Source organism: Ovis canadensis, chromosome 1 (assembly GCF_042477335.2).
Source record: "Ovis canadensis isolate MfBH-ARS-UI-01 breed Bighorn chromosome 1, ARS-UI_OviCan_v2, whole genome shotgun sequence".
Lineage (NCBI taxonomy): Eukaryota > Metazoa > Chordata > Mammalia > Artiodactyla > Bovidae > Ovis > Ovis canadensis.
The window spans coordinates 180,689,583-180,705,754 of record NC_091245.1 but is presented as its reverse complement, the minus strand read 5'-3'; the positions used below and the strand labels follow the sequence as shown (position 1 = coordinate 180,705,754).

The 16,172-nt window shown below is 44.1% G+C and overlaps 1 protein-coding gene across 1 annotated transcript in view; it reads left to right on the top strand.

The window, feature by feature from the left end:
* Positions 1-6,454: 6,454 nt before the first annotated feature.
* CCDC80 (coiled-coil domain containing 80) overlaps positions 6,455-16,172 on the top strand; it is a 34,984-nt gene continuing 25,266 nt past the window's right edge. Inside the window, exons 1-2 of the mRNA XM_069553157.1 lie at positions 6,455-7,292; positions 7,703-9,585. Of these exons, the coding sequence (XP_069409258.1) occupies positions 7,714-9,585 (1,872 nt within the window). The 5' untranslated portion in view covers positions 6,455-7,292; positions 7,703-7,713. The remainder of the gene's footprint in view (positions 7,293-7,702; positions 9,586-16,172) is intronic.

Sequence of the window (16,172 nt, the reverse complement as noted above, 5' to 3'; positions counted from 1 at the left end):
TTTTAATGGTTTATAGTGCTACATCTTTTGTTTCTAATATTATTATTTAATCAAGATAAAGAAATGCTCTGGTTCATTAACAGTGTGGTTTTTTTTTTCTTTTCTTCTTTAAAGTGTTATGTTGTACTTGGGTTGTGTTCTGGTATCTTGTCATTGCTTCTTATAACTGCCTTTGATTGGTATAGATTTGTAATACTTTTCCCCTTAACTATATGCAGGGTATTAGGAATGATGCAAAATAAATGTAAAGCTATTCTATGTTCTCAGAAGTTTAAAGATCTGCTTGGAAGGACAAGAATCCATATTTTAAGGATGGAAACTTCAGGAAAGTGATGTGCTCTACTAAATATCTTCTTAGAGAAAGGAAAGAGATTCCTATTGGAGTTTCTGGGGAAACTCTGTGGAAGAGATAGTTACAGGGCCTGCTCATTGCAGAATGAACTGAATACAACTTTCATTTTCGCCAAGAATTTTATTGGACAATGTATTCATTAACCAAATGAACCTTTTGGCCAACCCAATACAATGGCCTCCTTCTCTTCATCACCTTTCACTCCCTTCCCTCTTAAAATTCTCTTTCAAGCACATGTCTATGTCTGTATATTTATTCATACATTCTTGTCTGATTCCTATTATTGGCACAGAAGCTCCACGAAATCAGGGAGTGTTTGTTGCTGTATCCCCAGTGACTAGAACAATGCCTGGCATTGAATAAATATTTGTTGAATGAATGACTTGCCATCCTCATGGTCAACCCCTTCTTGTGTGAGTAAGGTGATGTTCTGAGTGATGAGACTGAAGCCTGAAGTACCAGGTCAGTATGAGAAATGAGCGAGAGACAGGGCAATCCTAGCAGGGCAGACGCCAGAGACAGAGCCAAGATGGGAACGGGGGCAATGAGAACCAAAGGCCTGTCAGGCAATCCAGCACATCCTTCCAGACAGAGTATCTTGGACTCTTGTAGGCTCTAGCATACTTTAGAACTGATGGAATAAACCAAGCAAGTTTTCTGGGTGCCACATAGTGGCACGATAAAGCCTGCCCCGTGAATCAAAGAGGCAAAGTCTTCTAGGAATGGACCCATAGTCGTGCGCAGAATTTTTACATGAAGAGAAAGCTGGCAGTACTGCTGCAGACAGTATAATTGACTAATACTTGTTTATCTTCTCCAATGGGCTGTGGGCTCCTTAGGAGAAGAGACTGCCTGGTACTATCTCATTGCTGGTATGAAGCCTGAACTCTTGACAAACATTTGAGAGAAAGGTTGAAAAGAAGGAAGAAAGATATTGGATCACTGTTCTTCACCGGGCTATACCTAAAGGCATGGAGAGCAACATACTCAGAATTGTCCTCTTGAAACCTGATTGAAATAAATTTTTGTATGCATTAAATAGCCAATAGTTAACCTTGAACTCAGTATAGTTCACCCCCTCCCAATTCACAACTAAACCTTCAAGCATCAAGTTGAGTGGTTAAAGATTTAAAATTTAAGCATTAGAGATTTTAAAAGAGCCATTAAGTCATTCACAAAGTCCCTTAATCTCTACTGGGGACGGGGGGAGTGGGGAACCCTTCACATTGCTCTAATTAAGACTTCAACATTTTCTTAATTAAACAACTTCCCATCTGGAAAATAAAAGTCTTCAAGGCCCCCTCCAAAAAAAATCTCTGAATGTAATCAAAACTAAGTGAATTTTTTAAAAAATTAAAACTATTCTTCCCAATAGTTTTGGCCACCATCAAATAACTTTTATTTTTTAAGGAAGTATATGTATACCTCAACTTCAGATTAAACCTGTGAGTTTGTTGACATTTCAGAGACGGTTTCAGAGTGTTTCTTTGTGGGGATTACCCTTTCTCAGGATTTCTCTAGGCTGAGTTCATGGTCACTGTGGGCTTTCCCCTCGACTTTGCCATTTTTTTTTTCTTTAGTTTGTCCTACACAAACTAAAGAATGCTACAATGAATGTGCTACAAATACTAAAAAATGTGAATCCTGAGAAGGAGAAGGGTTCATTTTCATTCATAATGACATAAGTGTGGCTGGAGACTGAACATTAGTTAGAGTTACAAATGGAAAGGAAAAGCACACAGCATTATTCTTAGTGTGAATATTGTTTTGTGTCTCTGTCACAAAAATGTGAAAAAATGGCTCTGTTATTCTTCCCGCTGAGGGTATAGGTTATCACAGAGTGGGAGAGGTGGTTTCCCTTCAAGACCACACTGAAGAGTTTACAAGTTTTTTTCTTCTTTACGTTTTTTCTTGTTTCCTCTTAAGCAAATGGTTTTTTCAGGCAATGGAATAATGCAATGAATCTAGTCAGTAAGGTCCATCAGGTGTTACTCTGTGTAGGGAACCAACTAGGCTAGAATTCAAAGTTTCTCTCCGGTGCCTGGGAAAGGATATCTTGCTAAATCTTGGTCTGAGGTCACTGGAGCCTTGGTTCCGATCAGTTAGTCCATCCTCTTCTGGAAGCCTCCTTCCACTTACTCGCATTTTCATCAAATAATCACCCCTATCCTAGAGTCTCTAAAGCAAATGTGTTTTGCTTATTCTTTCCTTCCCTGCTTCCAAATCACTGTGCTACCAGTGTCAGGCAGGGTCTTGTCAGTGAATTCTAGCATTTCTAAAATCTAGTTTTGAATTTTGTTCTTCTTACCTTTCTCTGACTCAACATCAATCCCCCCACCTCTCTCCTTTCTTTCCCTTTTTTATCTGCCATTAGTGTTTCTTTCTTAGGTTACAGAAAAAAGTGGACAGATCTAGGTAGGAGACTCTCTTAAATCATGGACTAGAAATTGATTTATTACAAATCCTGTATCATTAAGGGCTTTTCCAGAAGGGGTACAAACTAACTTGCTTCCTAACAGCTCTTATCAGACATGTGCTCCCGGAACTTGCCTGGCAGGCTTTTCTGAGGTCCTAGAAAAGGCCTTAGGTTTTGAGGCTGAAAAATCCTGAACAGGCAGGAGAAGCTGCATATTGCCTGTGTGTCTGTGGGGTGGCTATGGGGTGGCTGTGGGATGGCTGTGGGATATGGGGCGTTGGGGAGTCCCTGGAGCGTCCCTCTCCCGCATATGTGTTTAGCGCGCCATCTCGTGGCAGAAGCTCATAGAAGGGAAGGGAAGAGAAGAAAGAGAAGAAAGCCTGAGTCCGGAAGACACAGCTCAGGATTGGGCTGGCTTCCCCTTAAGGTTAAGTACAGGTCAAATAAACCTAAGTGGTTTTATTTCAACTCTACACGTGGCAAAGGTGACGAATGTTGTGCACACCGTTGGGAGGCTTCTAGAAGCCATGAGATATTAAAGAAAAAGGATAAAATATGTTAAGGACCTGAATTCTGAAAGATATAGGAATACAAGACCACCTGAACTGCCTCTTGAGAAACCTGTATGCAAGTCAGGAAGCAACAGTTAGAACTGGACATGGAACAACAGACTGGTTCCAAATAGGAAAAGGAGTACGTCAAGGCTGTATATTGTCACCCTGATTATTTAACTTATATGCAGAATACATCATGAGAAACGCTGGACTGGAGGATGTTAGGTAAAAGACCAGGACACCAAAAAATGTCTAACAGGCTTTTTAATGGCGAAGGGCTCCCAGGCAGGGTTCCTGGACCCGAGCGAGGCAGGTCGAGGAAGTCCACGCTTAGACCGTGTTGCGGGTGGCGTTTATACGTTCGTTGCGAGGGATGGTCAGGCTAGATGGACGGGGGTTCGGATAGGTCGCCAGGTCACAGAGTCTCGGGCTGACAGGTTCTTCTACCTGGCTGGGATGGGGCGGGTTTAGCTGGTGAAGTGTGCTGTCATTGGTCCCTGGGATCTGGGAGGCTCCTTCCGTTAGGGACTTCCCCTGCTGGCGGGAGGGAGAGGAGGGGCAGCCCATCATGGCCCTGGGGTCTGGCCTTACAGAGGAAGCCACGCTGGAATCAAGACTGCAGGGAGAAATATCAATAACCTCAGATATGCAGATGACACAACCCTTATAGCAGAAAGTGAAGAGGAGCTAAAAAGCCTCTTGATGAAAGTGAAAGAGGAGAGTGAAAAAGTTGGCTTAAAACTCAACATTCAGAAAACTAAGATCATGGCATCTGGTCCCATCACTTCATGGGAAATAGATGGGGAAACAGTGGAAACAGTGTCAGACTTTATTTTTCTGGGCTCCAAAATCACTGCAGATGGTGATTGCAGCCATGAAATTAAAAGATGCTTACTCCTTGGAAGGAAAGTTATGACCAACCTAGACAGCATATTAAAAAGCAGAGACATTACTTTGCCAACAAAGGTCTGTCTAGTCAAGGCTATAGTTTTTCCAGTGGTCATGTATGGATCTGAGAGTTGGTCTGTGAAGAAAGCTGAGCACCAAAGAACTGATGCCTTTGAACTGCGGTGTTGGAGAAGACTCTTGAGAGTCCCTTGGACTGCAAGGAGATCCAACCAGTCCTTCCTAAAGGAGATCAGTCCTGGGTGTTCTTTGGAAGGACTGATGTTGAAGCTGAAATTCCAATACTTTGGCCACCTGATGTGAACAGCTGACTCATTTAAAAAGACCCTGATGCTGGGAGGGATTGAGGGCAGGAGGAGAAAGGGACAATAGAGGATGAGATGGTTGGATGGCATCACTGACTCGATGGACATGGGTTTGGGTAGACTCCGGGAGTTGGTGATGGACAGGGAGGCCTGGTGTGCTGCGGTTCATGGGGTCACAAAGAGTCGGACACGACTGAGCAACTGAATTGAACTGAACTGAATGTTAAGGACCTATTAAGAAAGGCAAAAAGTACTGCTACACAATTATTTTAGAAAGTAGACTCTAAAACTATAAGCGGTCTAGTTGAACAAATTAATGAGACTTTTCTGTGAATATAGGAAACAAAAACCAATTGAAGGAAAAGAAGAAAGAGAAGGTGTGGGAAGAAAATGAAAGGAGGAAGAAGCAGGATAACCCAGTGCTTTGTAGATAGTTCTACATCTGGGTTCAAATTTCAGGCCCACTTCTTAGCATTTGTGTGACAGTGAGCAATTACTTAAATTCATTCAGTCTCAGGTTGCCCATCTGCAAATAGGGGATGATCCCACCTGTCTCTTGGGGATGCTGTGAGGGTTAAATAAAAGCATATATGAAAGTGCCAAGCCCAGAGCCTCATGTGAACATGCTCAATAAATGGTAGTTATTATTAGCAGGGAGAAGACAAAAGGAAGCGAAAGGAAGGAAGGAAGGCGGCTCAGCAAGGGATTGTGTAGAACACATTATGACGTGCGAAAGGAAGTCACATCCAGGACTGTGCAGTTCAGGGCGTTTGGTCAACTTAACAGGTGAATCCCATGAAAGGGGAAATCTCTGTCTTCAGGGGACAGAAGGTCTCTGCCTGAAGCCCATGTTTGTTCCGGACTTACAGAAGGCCAGAACAGAAAGGCTCCGCAAAGGCTCTTCCTCCTTGGCACCCCCAGGTCTTCATGCTGTGGACTGACAACCTGATACTCAACCCTCCACAGATCTTCAATTCAGTGCCGGGAACTCATGTGAAGGAAAGGTAAATGACCAGTCGGAGATGGTGCTGATGAAAAGGAACAACCAGGGACCAGGTTTATTCCAGAGAGTGTAGACATTAACATGATCTAGCTTACAAGGGGCCTCCTGAAAACACTGACTTGCCACTGCCTGGGGCAGTTAATACTGACTGAATGCACTTGGAGAGGCTGGAAGAAATATCTGTGTAACCCAAGGCACCCTCCCTCCCTGCTAAAAGCTGATTCCTCATGGCAAATCTGTGAGGTGGATCCACAGAGCTGCTTCAGTATCTCCGATATAGCTATTTCTAAGGACTGTTTAAAGCCCTCTGGATACTGGAAGCCTCTGGAGTGCAAGATATTGCAACACACACACACACACACACACACACGTACGTACACTTGTGCCGTCTGAGGAAGCTCTTAGCCTACCACAGCCAGATCTCAGAATTGGAGGTCGTAGTGGCCTTTCCCTGTGTAATGGCTGACCACAATCTCAGGGGAACAGCAGCCATTGCTTGCACTTCTAACCTTTTACCAGCTTCCTTTCATGCCAAGGAGAAACTAGGAATAAGAATACAGTAATATGATCCCCAATTAGCATAAAATAAAAACAACCCAGCCATGTTTTCCATCGGCATTTCCAACCTCAAATGAAACACATGAAGCAGGGAGAAAGAGATAAAAATACATTCATAGAACTATAAATATATATATACACTGTCTGTGTATGTACAGCCAAGCACCCTGACCCAAATGACTATCTGTCTCTAGGAAAATCAAGCAGTCAGATGTAGAAATCTGAGAATTTTCCCTTTCCCAAGCACAGTGTGTGTACAGACAGGAAGGGACAGTGTCCTGATGACTCAGTAGGGAAGGGGTTAAGTCCTCAGCCATCCTGTTCCAAAGTGATTTATGATGATGTGCAGTGTTTCAACACCCCCACCCAAAGAACAGCCCCTTCTCTCCCTCCCAGTCCAGGCTCACCGCTCACCATGCTGAAATGGGAAGGAGGCGGTGTTTTGCTGATCTGTTAAATTCTTAGTGAAGTTTCCTTGATTTCCAGTGGCTGCTGTTGTTTGAGTTTGGTTTGGATCAAAACTGAGGTTGTCCTGGCATTTCTGGGACTGAATCCAGGCAAGAGGAAGAAGAAAAAGGAGAAGGAAGAGAGGAGGGAAAAGGTGGGAAGAAATAAAGGGAGGAGAGAAGCATAAGGAAAAGAAAAAAGTCCTTTTCAACATCACATTCCTGTGTTTTCCCTCGGCCTGGAAAACATATTAATCGCAGTGCTTTTACGCTCGGAAACAAAGAGACTAAGCCAGACTGTGGGGGAAAGGGTGATAAGAAGGATCCTGGAACTCGAAAAAGAGAAAGAGCGAGATTTAGAAATAGCTGAGACTCCACTTTAAGGGGTGTCCAGTGCTGTCGGCCGGCCGGGGGGGATTGGCATTCGCAGACACACCGCCGGAGCAGAAGCTGCAGACAAATGGAGATGCAAAGACTTAAAAGGACAGCTCCTTTCACCTCATTCTACTTGTCAAGAAGGTAAAAAAGCACAGCCAGAAAGAAAAAGAAGAAAGTTCAGCCCTCAGGACCGGACAGGCGGTGGTCTGTGTGTGGCTCTGGGACCTGGGGCTGCAGCAAACCCCTTTGTATCGGCCAGCCTTGCAAAGGAGAAGGAGAATTGGGAGGAAAAGTATTTCGTCTAGGAACTGTCCTGGGAGCACACTTCAGATTGCTTTTTAAAACCTCTGCATTCCATCTCCATGAGCCACTATGTAAGTGTGTAATCCTGCCTGTCTTTACTGTGTTTGTTTGTTTCTTTGTCATTTATTTGAAGAAATGAAATAGGAATGTTGTCATAATTAATATGCTCAGTGTGCATTTTCTCTGGAGCATCAGACAGTTGAAACAGTGCAAGCATGCTGAATGGGGAACTGAGTTGAGTTTCCTGCTTAATGTAACTGTCTTTGCTAAGCAGTGACAAATTACAGGGACTTAAAGCAACAGGATCTCATCCGATTTTCCATTCTCTGACCTCCCTCCTTCTTCTCCAACCACCCCTTCCCCCTCTCCTTGGCCAAGACAGATAAAGATAATGCCCAGCTCTGTTTGCAATTAAATGATTTTCTTTCTTTTTTTTTCTCTGCCCTCCCCTTTCTGTTTTGACCCTGCTGTCTCCCCAAAGAGGACTGCACAATGACATGGAGAATGGGACCCAGTTTTACTATGCTGCTGGCGCTGTGGCTGGTGTGTGGATCAGAACCCCACGGGCAGACCATGAATAGAGGGAGCCGCGGAGGGCAGAAAGTGCCTCTGGTTTCCGCCGTCAACAGAAGGCCAGCTCGGTTACTGAGGCACACAGGGAGGTCTCAGGGAATTGAGAGAACCACTCTGGAAGAACCAAACCTTCAGCCTCTCCAAAGAAGGAGGAGCATACCGGTATTGAGAGTAGCTCATGCCACCGCGCCGCCAGCCTCGCTGGGCATCCGTGGGGCCCCAGTGAGAACTCAGCAGAGCCCAGCAGCTCGGAGCTCTCCCCGTGAGATGGTCCGAGATGAGGGGTCCTTAGCTCGGTCAAGAATGTTGCGCTTCCCCTCTGGGTCCAGCTCTCCCAACATCCTTGCCAGCTTTGCAGGGAAAAACAGGGTATGGGTCATCTCGGCCCCACATGCCTCGGACGGCTACTACCGGCTCATGATGAGCCTGCTGAAGGACGACGTGTATTGTGAGCTGGCTGAGAGGCACATCCAGCAGATCGTGCTGTTCCACCAGGCAGGCGAGGAAGGAGGCAAGGTGCGAAGGATCACCAGTGAGGGCCGCGTCCTGGAGCAGCCCTTGGACCCCAGCCTCATCCCAAAGCTGATGAGCTTCTTGAAGCTGGAGAAGGGCAAATTCGGCATGGTGCTGTTGAAGAAGACACTGCAGGTGGAGGAACGCTACCCTTACCCGGTCAGGTTGGAGGCCATGTATGAAATCATCGACCAGGGACCCATCCGCAGGATAGAGAAGATCAGGCAGAAGGGTTTTGTGCAAAAATGTAAGGCCTCTGGAGTTGAGGGCCAAGTGGTGGAGGAGGGGAATAATGGTGGAGAGGCAGGGAGGCCAGGCCCGAGCAGTGAGAAGAGGAAAGAGGAGCAGAGGAGAGCGCAAGTGCCACCCACCAGAGAGAGTCGGGTGAAGGTGGTGAGAAAACCGGCCACCACTGCTCCTCCCCCCGCTCCTCCAACCCCACGGGCCACCACACTGCCTCCAGCTCCGGTCACAACAGTGACGCGGGCCACCTCTCGGGTGGTGACGGTAGCTGCAAGACCCACAACCACCACGGCCTTTCCGACCACCCAGAGGCCCTGGACCCCCCGAGTGCACCTTTCCTCGGCCCCCCACCGGCCCCCAGCAACAGCCGAGGTGATTACTGCCAAGGGGCCGGTGGCCTCCGAGAATCTCTACCCTCCGCCCAGGAAGGAGCAGCCCAGGGAGAGGCCGCCGACCACTAGGAGGCCCAGCAAGGCCACCAGCTTCGAGGTCTTCACAGCTGCCCCTTCCATCGCCATCTCCGAGCCCAGCACCAGGGCCGGCGCGGGCCGTTTCCGGGACAACCGCACAGACAGGCGGGAGCATGGCCCCCGGGACCCCAATGTGGTGCCAGGTCCTCACAAGCCAGCAAAGGGGAAACCTCCCAAAAAGAAAGCCCAGGACAAAATTCTTAGCAATGAGTATGACCTCAGCCGGCCGACCACCTCTCAGCTGGAGGAGGAGTTGCAGGGGGGAAATATACCCCCCAAAAAGGCGAAGGAGTCTAAAAAGCACGAAAAGCTTGAGAAACCCGAGAAGGAGAAGAAAAAAAAGGTGAAGAGTGAGAAAGCAGACAAGTTACTCAAGAGTGAAAAGCAAGTGAAGAAGGACAAGGCTGAGAAAAAGAGCAGGCAGGAGAAAGAGAAGAACAAGAAGAAAAAGGTGGGGAGGACAGAGCAGGATGGCCACCTGAAACCCGCAAAACCCTTCACTCAGAATCCCAGGAAGTCGGTGACCGACCTACTGGGGCCCTTTGAAGGCAAACGAAGGCTGCTTGTAAGTAATCTTCTCCTTGGTATTGTTCTGTAGGCTGTGGCAGTGTTAGGACTTGGAGTGTTATTTTTCTAAAATCACATTATTGGATAGCAGGCTATGGCTAAACAGGTAATCTGTCAGGAAGATCAGGAGGTTTGTCAAAGAAGGACAGCCAGGCCAGTAGCTCCTTTTGACTTAGATATTCTATGAACCTCTATCCACACAGACCCATGGCCCTAAGCAGTCAGTGACTGGGGGATCTTAGCCACGAGCCCAAGGAAGCACTCAGCTTCTTCTGTGCTCAACTTCTTCCAAACCCACCAGACCCATCCCCCTCTTATGGCTCTCTTCCACAAGAAGGTTCTAAATACAACTCCCTTCTGCCAAGTTCAAAGAAGAATAAAAGAATTAATAAAATGGAATGCATTGATGGCAGTCAAAATTTAGGAAAAAGATTTCTTTCTGCATGAGCTTAAAAACTAGAAGCATGTGTATGGGAAAATAGCAGGTCTATATCAACAGTTAGGTCTATACCAACAATTGGGAGACTTAAAGGGGGAAAGTGTGGCAGCCTGGTTGGGGAGTGGGTATGACTGGTAGTGGGGAAGGGTCCTTGTTTGTCTGGCCCCACAAATATATTTTTTAAACCAGCTAGCTAAAATTTTCTCTCCTAAAGCCTGCCTCCCCCACAAGTGCCCAACTACTAGTAAGAAGCAAAATGAACGAAGTGTGGAAGCTGGGTTAATTGCTCCATTTTCTGATCCCTTAGAGGCGTATCTGAATTTGGAGTCAAGATGTCATGTCAGTTTCTCCTGGGCCTCTAGAACGTGTGTGTGTGTGTGTGTGAAGGAGACATGCAGTCCTATTTCTATACTGCCTGTGGTTCTGAGTGCCCTGGGTACTGAGCAAGTCCCAGGTCCATCTCAGTAACTCTTTTGGCCGTTCCTTGCCACCATCCAAAGAATGACACCAGAGTCTAGTCAGACCCAAGAGGGCTTTGGGCAAGAATAAGCATCATCTTAAAGGTATGGGAAATTTTCATCATTGATGGGAATGATTCATCTTTTCTCAGTGTCTCCTTGCCCTTATTTTAGTGCCCTTCCAAGATTTTGCCCCTAGCTTCTTAATGCTGCATTTTAATCCAGGATGACTAGGAGAAAAAGGGCATGATGTGGTTAATTCAGAGAAATAGATCTGTAAGTTAATGCTGGGTAACCTGAGTCAGGAATAATTCAGCTAGCTGCCTGAGAGGGAGCTGTCTCATGTGAGGACAGCATCTATCCTGCTGCAGACACAAGGTGACTCCATGCCCTGCATTCCCACAGCCAGAAGAGATAGATGCTCATTTCTCAAGGCATCTCTTAGAGAGTCTTTTCATTTTTCTAACTAAATTTGGATTAATGATCTGAGCGAAGTGACTCTGGTGCCCATTTATCTTTTAGGGGTTTCAAAAAGTTCAATGTGCTCACTTTGAAATGTTATTCAGAGCAGAATCCCTTGTGAGAGTTATCATGGATGGGGCATGTCCCCAAATTCTCTTAGCTGTTCCATCTAGTATATCTTTATAATAGAACAAAACTTAAATTTTGATTGATTCTACAGATTCATGTGTGTGTGTGTGTGTCTTGTTATATATATTTTGTATGTTGGTACTCGTTTCTAACCAGAGCCTTAAAGTAACTCTGTAAACTTAGGTTAACAGAAGATAGGCTATTAGAGTAGTTTAACAACTATTTGGTTATTGCCAGAGTACGCAGGTTTAAGTGGGAATGTTCCAGACCAAACCAGAAGAATCACTGATTTTAGAGTAGAATTCTACCTAGTACAGAACTTTTGGAGGCAAACTGCTCTCTTTGGGGTATGGGAAATCGTCAGTAGCATTTTCTGTTGCTCTCTTTCTGAGTACCTGGAACTTTGTCTGGCATGGTCAGGTTTTAACCAGGGGGGGAATAATCATGGGTAAAATGTCAGGATTGTAATTGTGCACCCATCTGGCAAATACTTCCACTGCCTGTAGCTCATGAGTCAGAAGAAAGGGGTTTTCATACTATATCCCTGATATTAGTCATGCCTTTCATTTCTTTCCACTCCCTTAGTCAGGGATTTGAAAGCCCGGCTGGGTCTTTTCTGCTTTTAACAGTATCCCTGATCATAAATTTCTAGCGAATGAAAATTCAGACAACAGCTTCTGCTGATGTCATGTGAGGCAAAACAGAAACCAGCTGGGCTTGCTCATGGCAGCGTTGCTCTTTGGGGTTGGACCAAGATCTAGGATTGTTATTAGAAAGAAAATACCAACAGGAGGCATTTTAGCCTTGCATTTCAGTCCCATGTGTGCCTGGCTGATGGTCATATCAGAACTGTGTTCTCTGAAGAGCTAATAATGTCAAAAAATAAAAATGGATTAGAAAAGACATTATAAAATAAATGCAATGGAAAGTTGAAAGATGGAGAGAAGTCTTTAACCAGACAGAGAGGAGACCAGTGTCTGGCAGAAATATTTTGCTGGTACCGCTTATCTCTTTTCCATTCATTTTTCCTGTCAAACATGGCTGATGTTATTCAGGAAGTTTCAGTGATTTAATTAATATTCATTAAGGCACAGCAGCTTCCAAGCTATTAAAGTACAGATGACAACATAGCCCTCCCAACTGGCCTCAACCTAACCCAGTTTACTCAAACTGAAGTGAGATTTGCATCCAAGAAATTATGCAAGCCTTTTAGATTCTCTTTCCAGATTTTCAGTAACCTGGTGCTCAGTGACAATAACCTAGTCCTTTGCATTTATTTATATCCTTCTTTCATACTTAACTACTTAGAGAAACACTGGCAGTGATGGTACAGCTTATAGTTGGATGAATAGCATCCTAGTGGTCTTCAGAGGAGCTACAGGTAGAGTTAGGTCAGAGGTCACACCTCCTAATCTTCTGTCTCTCAGCCTGTCAATCAAAAGGGGCACATCCTGCAAAGTGCTTTGCTGAGACTGTGGATTAATTTTCACAACAATCCCATGAGGAAGGACTAATTAACTCCATTTACAGAAGTTTAGACAGATTGAGAAGGTTCCCAAGGTGTATAGCCAATCAATACAAGACAAAGCCAGAATTAAAACTGAGATATGTTTGAGTTTAAACTCAGGGTCAATCACTTCCCTGTTCTGCCTTCCCAGGGATGTGAGCTTACTGTGGGCTTGTGCCATAAAAGGAACCAGAAACTGAGAAATGAACCTGTTAGTAATACAAGTGTTTTAAAATTCCTTTTCAATCTTGAATTACTCAGAAAAACAGTAAGATATACCAATTGTCAACATTTTGTGCTGAGCACCAATGTAGAATTTCTGCCTTTAATACTCAGCTAGTTCTTTGTACCTCAACTCACTGGCTTTCCACCTAGTCAAGTGGAGAACAATGGATTGAATCCCAGTTAATCTAATCCCTCAGACTGATTGATGCTGGTCTGGGGATGACAAAATTGAGAATATGGATGAGTCTTTTATCATGGAAACATTGGAATACGTAGGGTATAGCTGAAAAGTCATCATGCTGTTCTCTGTGCCCATGGACCTGTTTGTCAATGAACAAGAAGACTCATCACACTGAAATACATAGATTCAAGTTCAAGGTTAAGTATTCTTTGGAGATTGGATCTCCCGTAATTCAAGTATGTTAGTACTTTTAACCTTACTACAGAAATTTGGATATTGGGACAATAATCTACTTACTTGATTTAATTTTAGAAAAGAATATAAACCTCCTATTTTCTGAGGCAGACTACCAGCTGGAATGCCTTTTCTCAGAATCCTGTAAGAGTCTAATGTTTTGAGCTTAACACAGTACTTGGAGTAAACTGACTTAAAATATCCACCCCCCAGCGTCTTCCCATTTCCATTTGCACCCTTTACTTATGCAAACTAGCTTCCTTATAGCCTGAGGCTCCTTGTGCCAACACGCCAGTTGGAAAGTTGGAACAGAAACATAAGAAAGAACAACACAATTCTAGCTTCACGATACATGCCCTGATTTATCACCACCAGACTAGAAAGAGGCCAAGTGCCAGACAATAATGTTTACTGGGAAGTTCTGTGCTAAGTCTCTTCAGTCTTCTAAAATGCTCTTTTTAAAAAGAGGAGACTGGAAATGGTTACCATTTTAAACTCTGTTTGAAGTACTGCCACGCTAGAAAATGAATGGGACATAGATGTCAGTACACAGGGAAAGAGTCACTGAAATATGTTCAGATGATCAGCTGCCTTCATTTTGCAACACTTTGTGTGCTGCAAACTCAAAAAGCAGATTTAATGTAAAGGAGAGTGTCTTTACCAATGGTCTGTGGGCTGCATCTAGCAGGGAACCACACCTCCAGCAGGAGAGATTGATGTAACCTGAGGAGCCTTGTGCTCCTACTACCTACTAGGCAGTAGTGGGGCTGGGGCTTCAGTGCCTTGATGAATTGACACTCTAGTTACAGAGATGTGACATAAACATAAAACAAAATGGTAAATCAAGGAAATACATCAATTCCAGGTGAGCCATGCACATAATAAGAACAGTAATTAAAAGGAGAAAGTGATTGTTGTGGAATAGATGAGACTTTAAGGAGGATGCTGCATTTGAAGAATGACTCAGATTCTGATAAGGTGGAAGGGAGGGGAGGAGATTCTGGGTGAGAAGGATGACATGGGTGAAGGTAAGGGAAGGAATGTGAGTGAATTCTTCAAAGGCAGCATACATCTATGATGCTTTGGTGTACATAGCCTGTATATATTTATGTAATATATATACTAATATGTATGCTTGATTCTCACTATTTTATGAGTTCGTAGGGAAGTTGTTCCAAAGATGAGAAAACCAAGGTTTAGAAGGTTAAAAGGCTTTGTTGAGGCTACAGAGTAGCCAGGGGTTGAACTAGGACAAAAATGCAGATCTTCGGATTTTGACGACCGTCACCCTTTCTCTGTGCCACTCAGATTCCTCTCATTTCCTAATTTAGGCCACAGTCCAGCTACAGGGTGAAGAGGTCACTTAAGGGAGGAATAGGAGGAAAGTTTAGCAAGAGAGAGCCTGAGGCCAGGTTGTGGAGGGCTAGAATCTAGGAAGTGAGTCACGCGAAATGAATGTCACCTCCCAGGTGGGTTAAGGCTTCCCTGGGCAAAGGGCCTGAGGTGAAAGTAAACATCAGAGCCCTCTGCTTATTTAAGTGCAGTTCCCACTGGGTATCCACAGTCTAAGGCTACTGTGTTCAGAGACACATGGGAGAAGCTGCCTGGCAGGATACGGTTTGGGATGATTGTATATTCTCTGAAATTCTCAGTTATGCACAAGGGGAAGAAAGAGAGCAGAAGGGGCTTTGAGAACTCTTAAAATCCTGTCATAGCATGATCTGTCCATGGACTGCAAGGGTCCATGAATGGAATGGAGTCTATGCATGGATCTGAAGTTTCAGAGCCAGGGAGTTATCAGTCATCTAGCATATATTCTAAATATGCGCTATCCTTCCTTTGGAGCTTCCCTGGTGGCTCAGACAGTGAAGAATCTGCCTGCAGTGCAGGAGACTGGGTTCAACCCCTGGGTTGGTAAGATCCCCTGGAGAAGGGCATGGCCGCCCACTCCAGTATTCTCGCCTGCAGAACTCCATGAAAAGAGGAGCCTGGTGGACTACAGCCATGGGGTCTCAAAGAGTCTGGCAGAACTGAGCGACTAACACTTTTACTTTCTTTCAGCCTTCCTTTAGGTCAGGGAGTCCAAAATCATTACCAGGACATGTTACTTTCTTTTCTTTTCTTTTTTCTTTTTTTTTTTTTTTACTATTTTGTGTTTTCACTTAAACAGTCATTTTATGTATTTCAAAATAGTGTATCTGTGAGCAAAGAAAAGCCAAAAAGAAAAGACTAAAATATACCAACTGAAAACAAAACACCTGGATGTGGACTACTATCAAAACATAAAGAAATATTTTCAAATGCCATGTAGCTAATTAAAAAACTAACAAAGCAAAAATACCATCACTGTATCTTTCTACAGCCTCCTTAAATCTTTTTTAAGGCTAAGTGTGAATCAATGAATAAATTAAGGGAAATTTTATTATTTTTCCTCTTGGGGAATTATATTTCTAAACCAAGCATTTCCTACCCACCCTGTCCATCTGAAGAGGTTCATAAACACAAAATCAAAAATAGATGAAATCATGTCTTGTTAAAATAAATAACAATCTGAGAAAACATAAACAAAAGCTTCATCGTGGAAAAATTTTTGTTAATGTTCTACTCAAAAGCTATTGAACTCATTTTGATTTCCATGAAGGATAGTATTTTTGTCAAGCACAGATAATTCTTCGAAGGGAACGCCTGCAGGCCACAATAAATACATTTCAGACAGAGCAAAATAAACAGCAAAACGAGCTGGGACTAGATTTATTACTATCTTGATGAAGTATTTGATAAAGAGTTTAACAACATGGTGAGTTCCCTTCTGCAAAATGCCAAGCTAATAGCCACAAACGTCAGGAATATTTTGTAAGGTTAGATGGGACTAACTTTTTTTAAGTAGAAAAGTGCTTGATAAATTGGTCAAATGAAAGGAAGTGTATAGATGGGGGAACTCTCTGGTGGT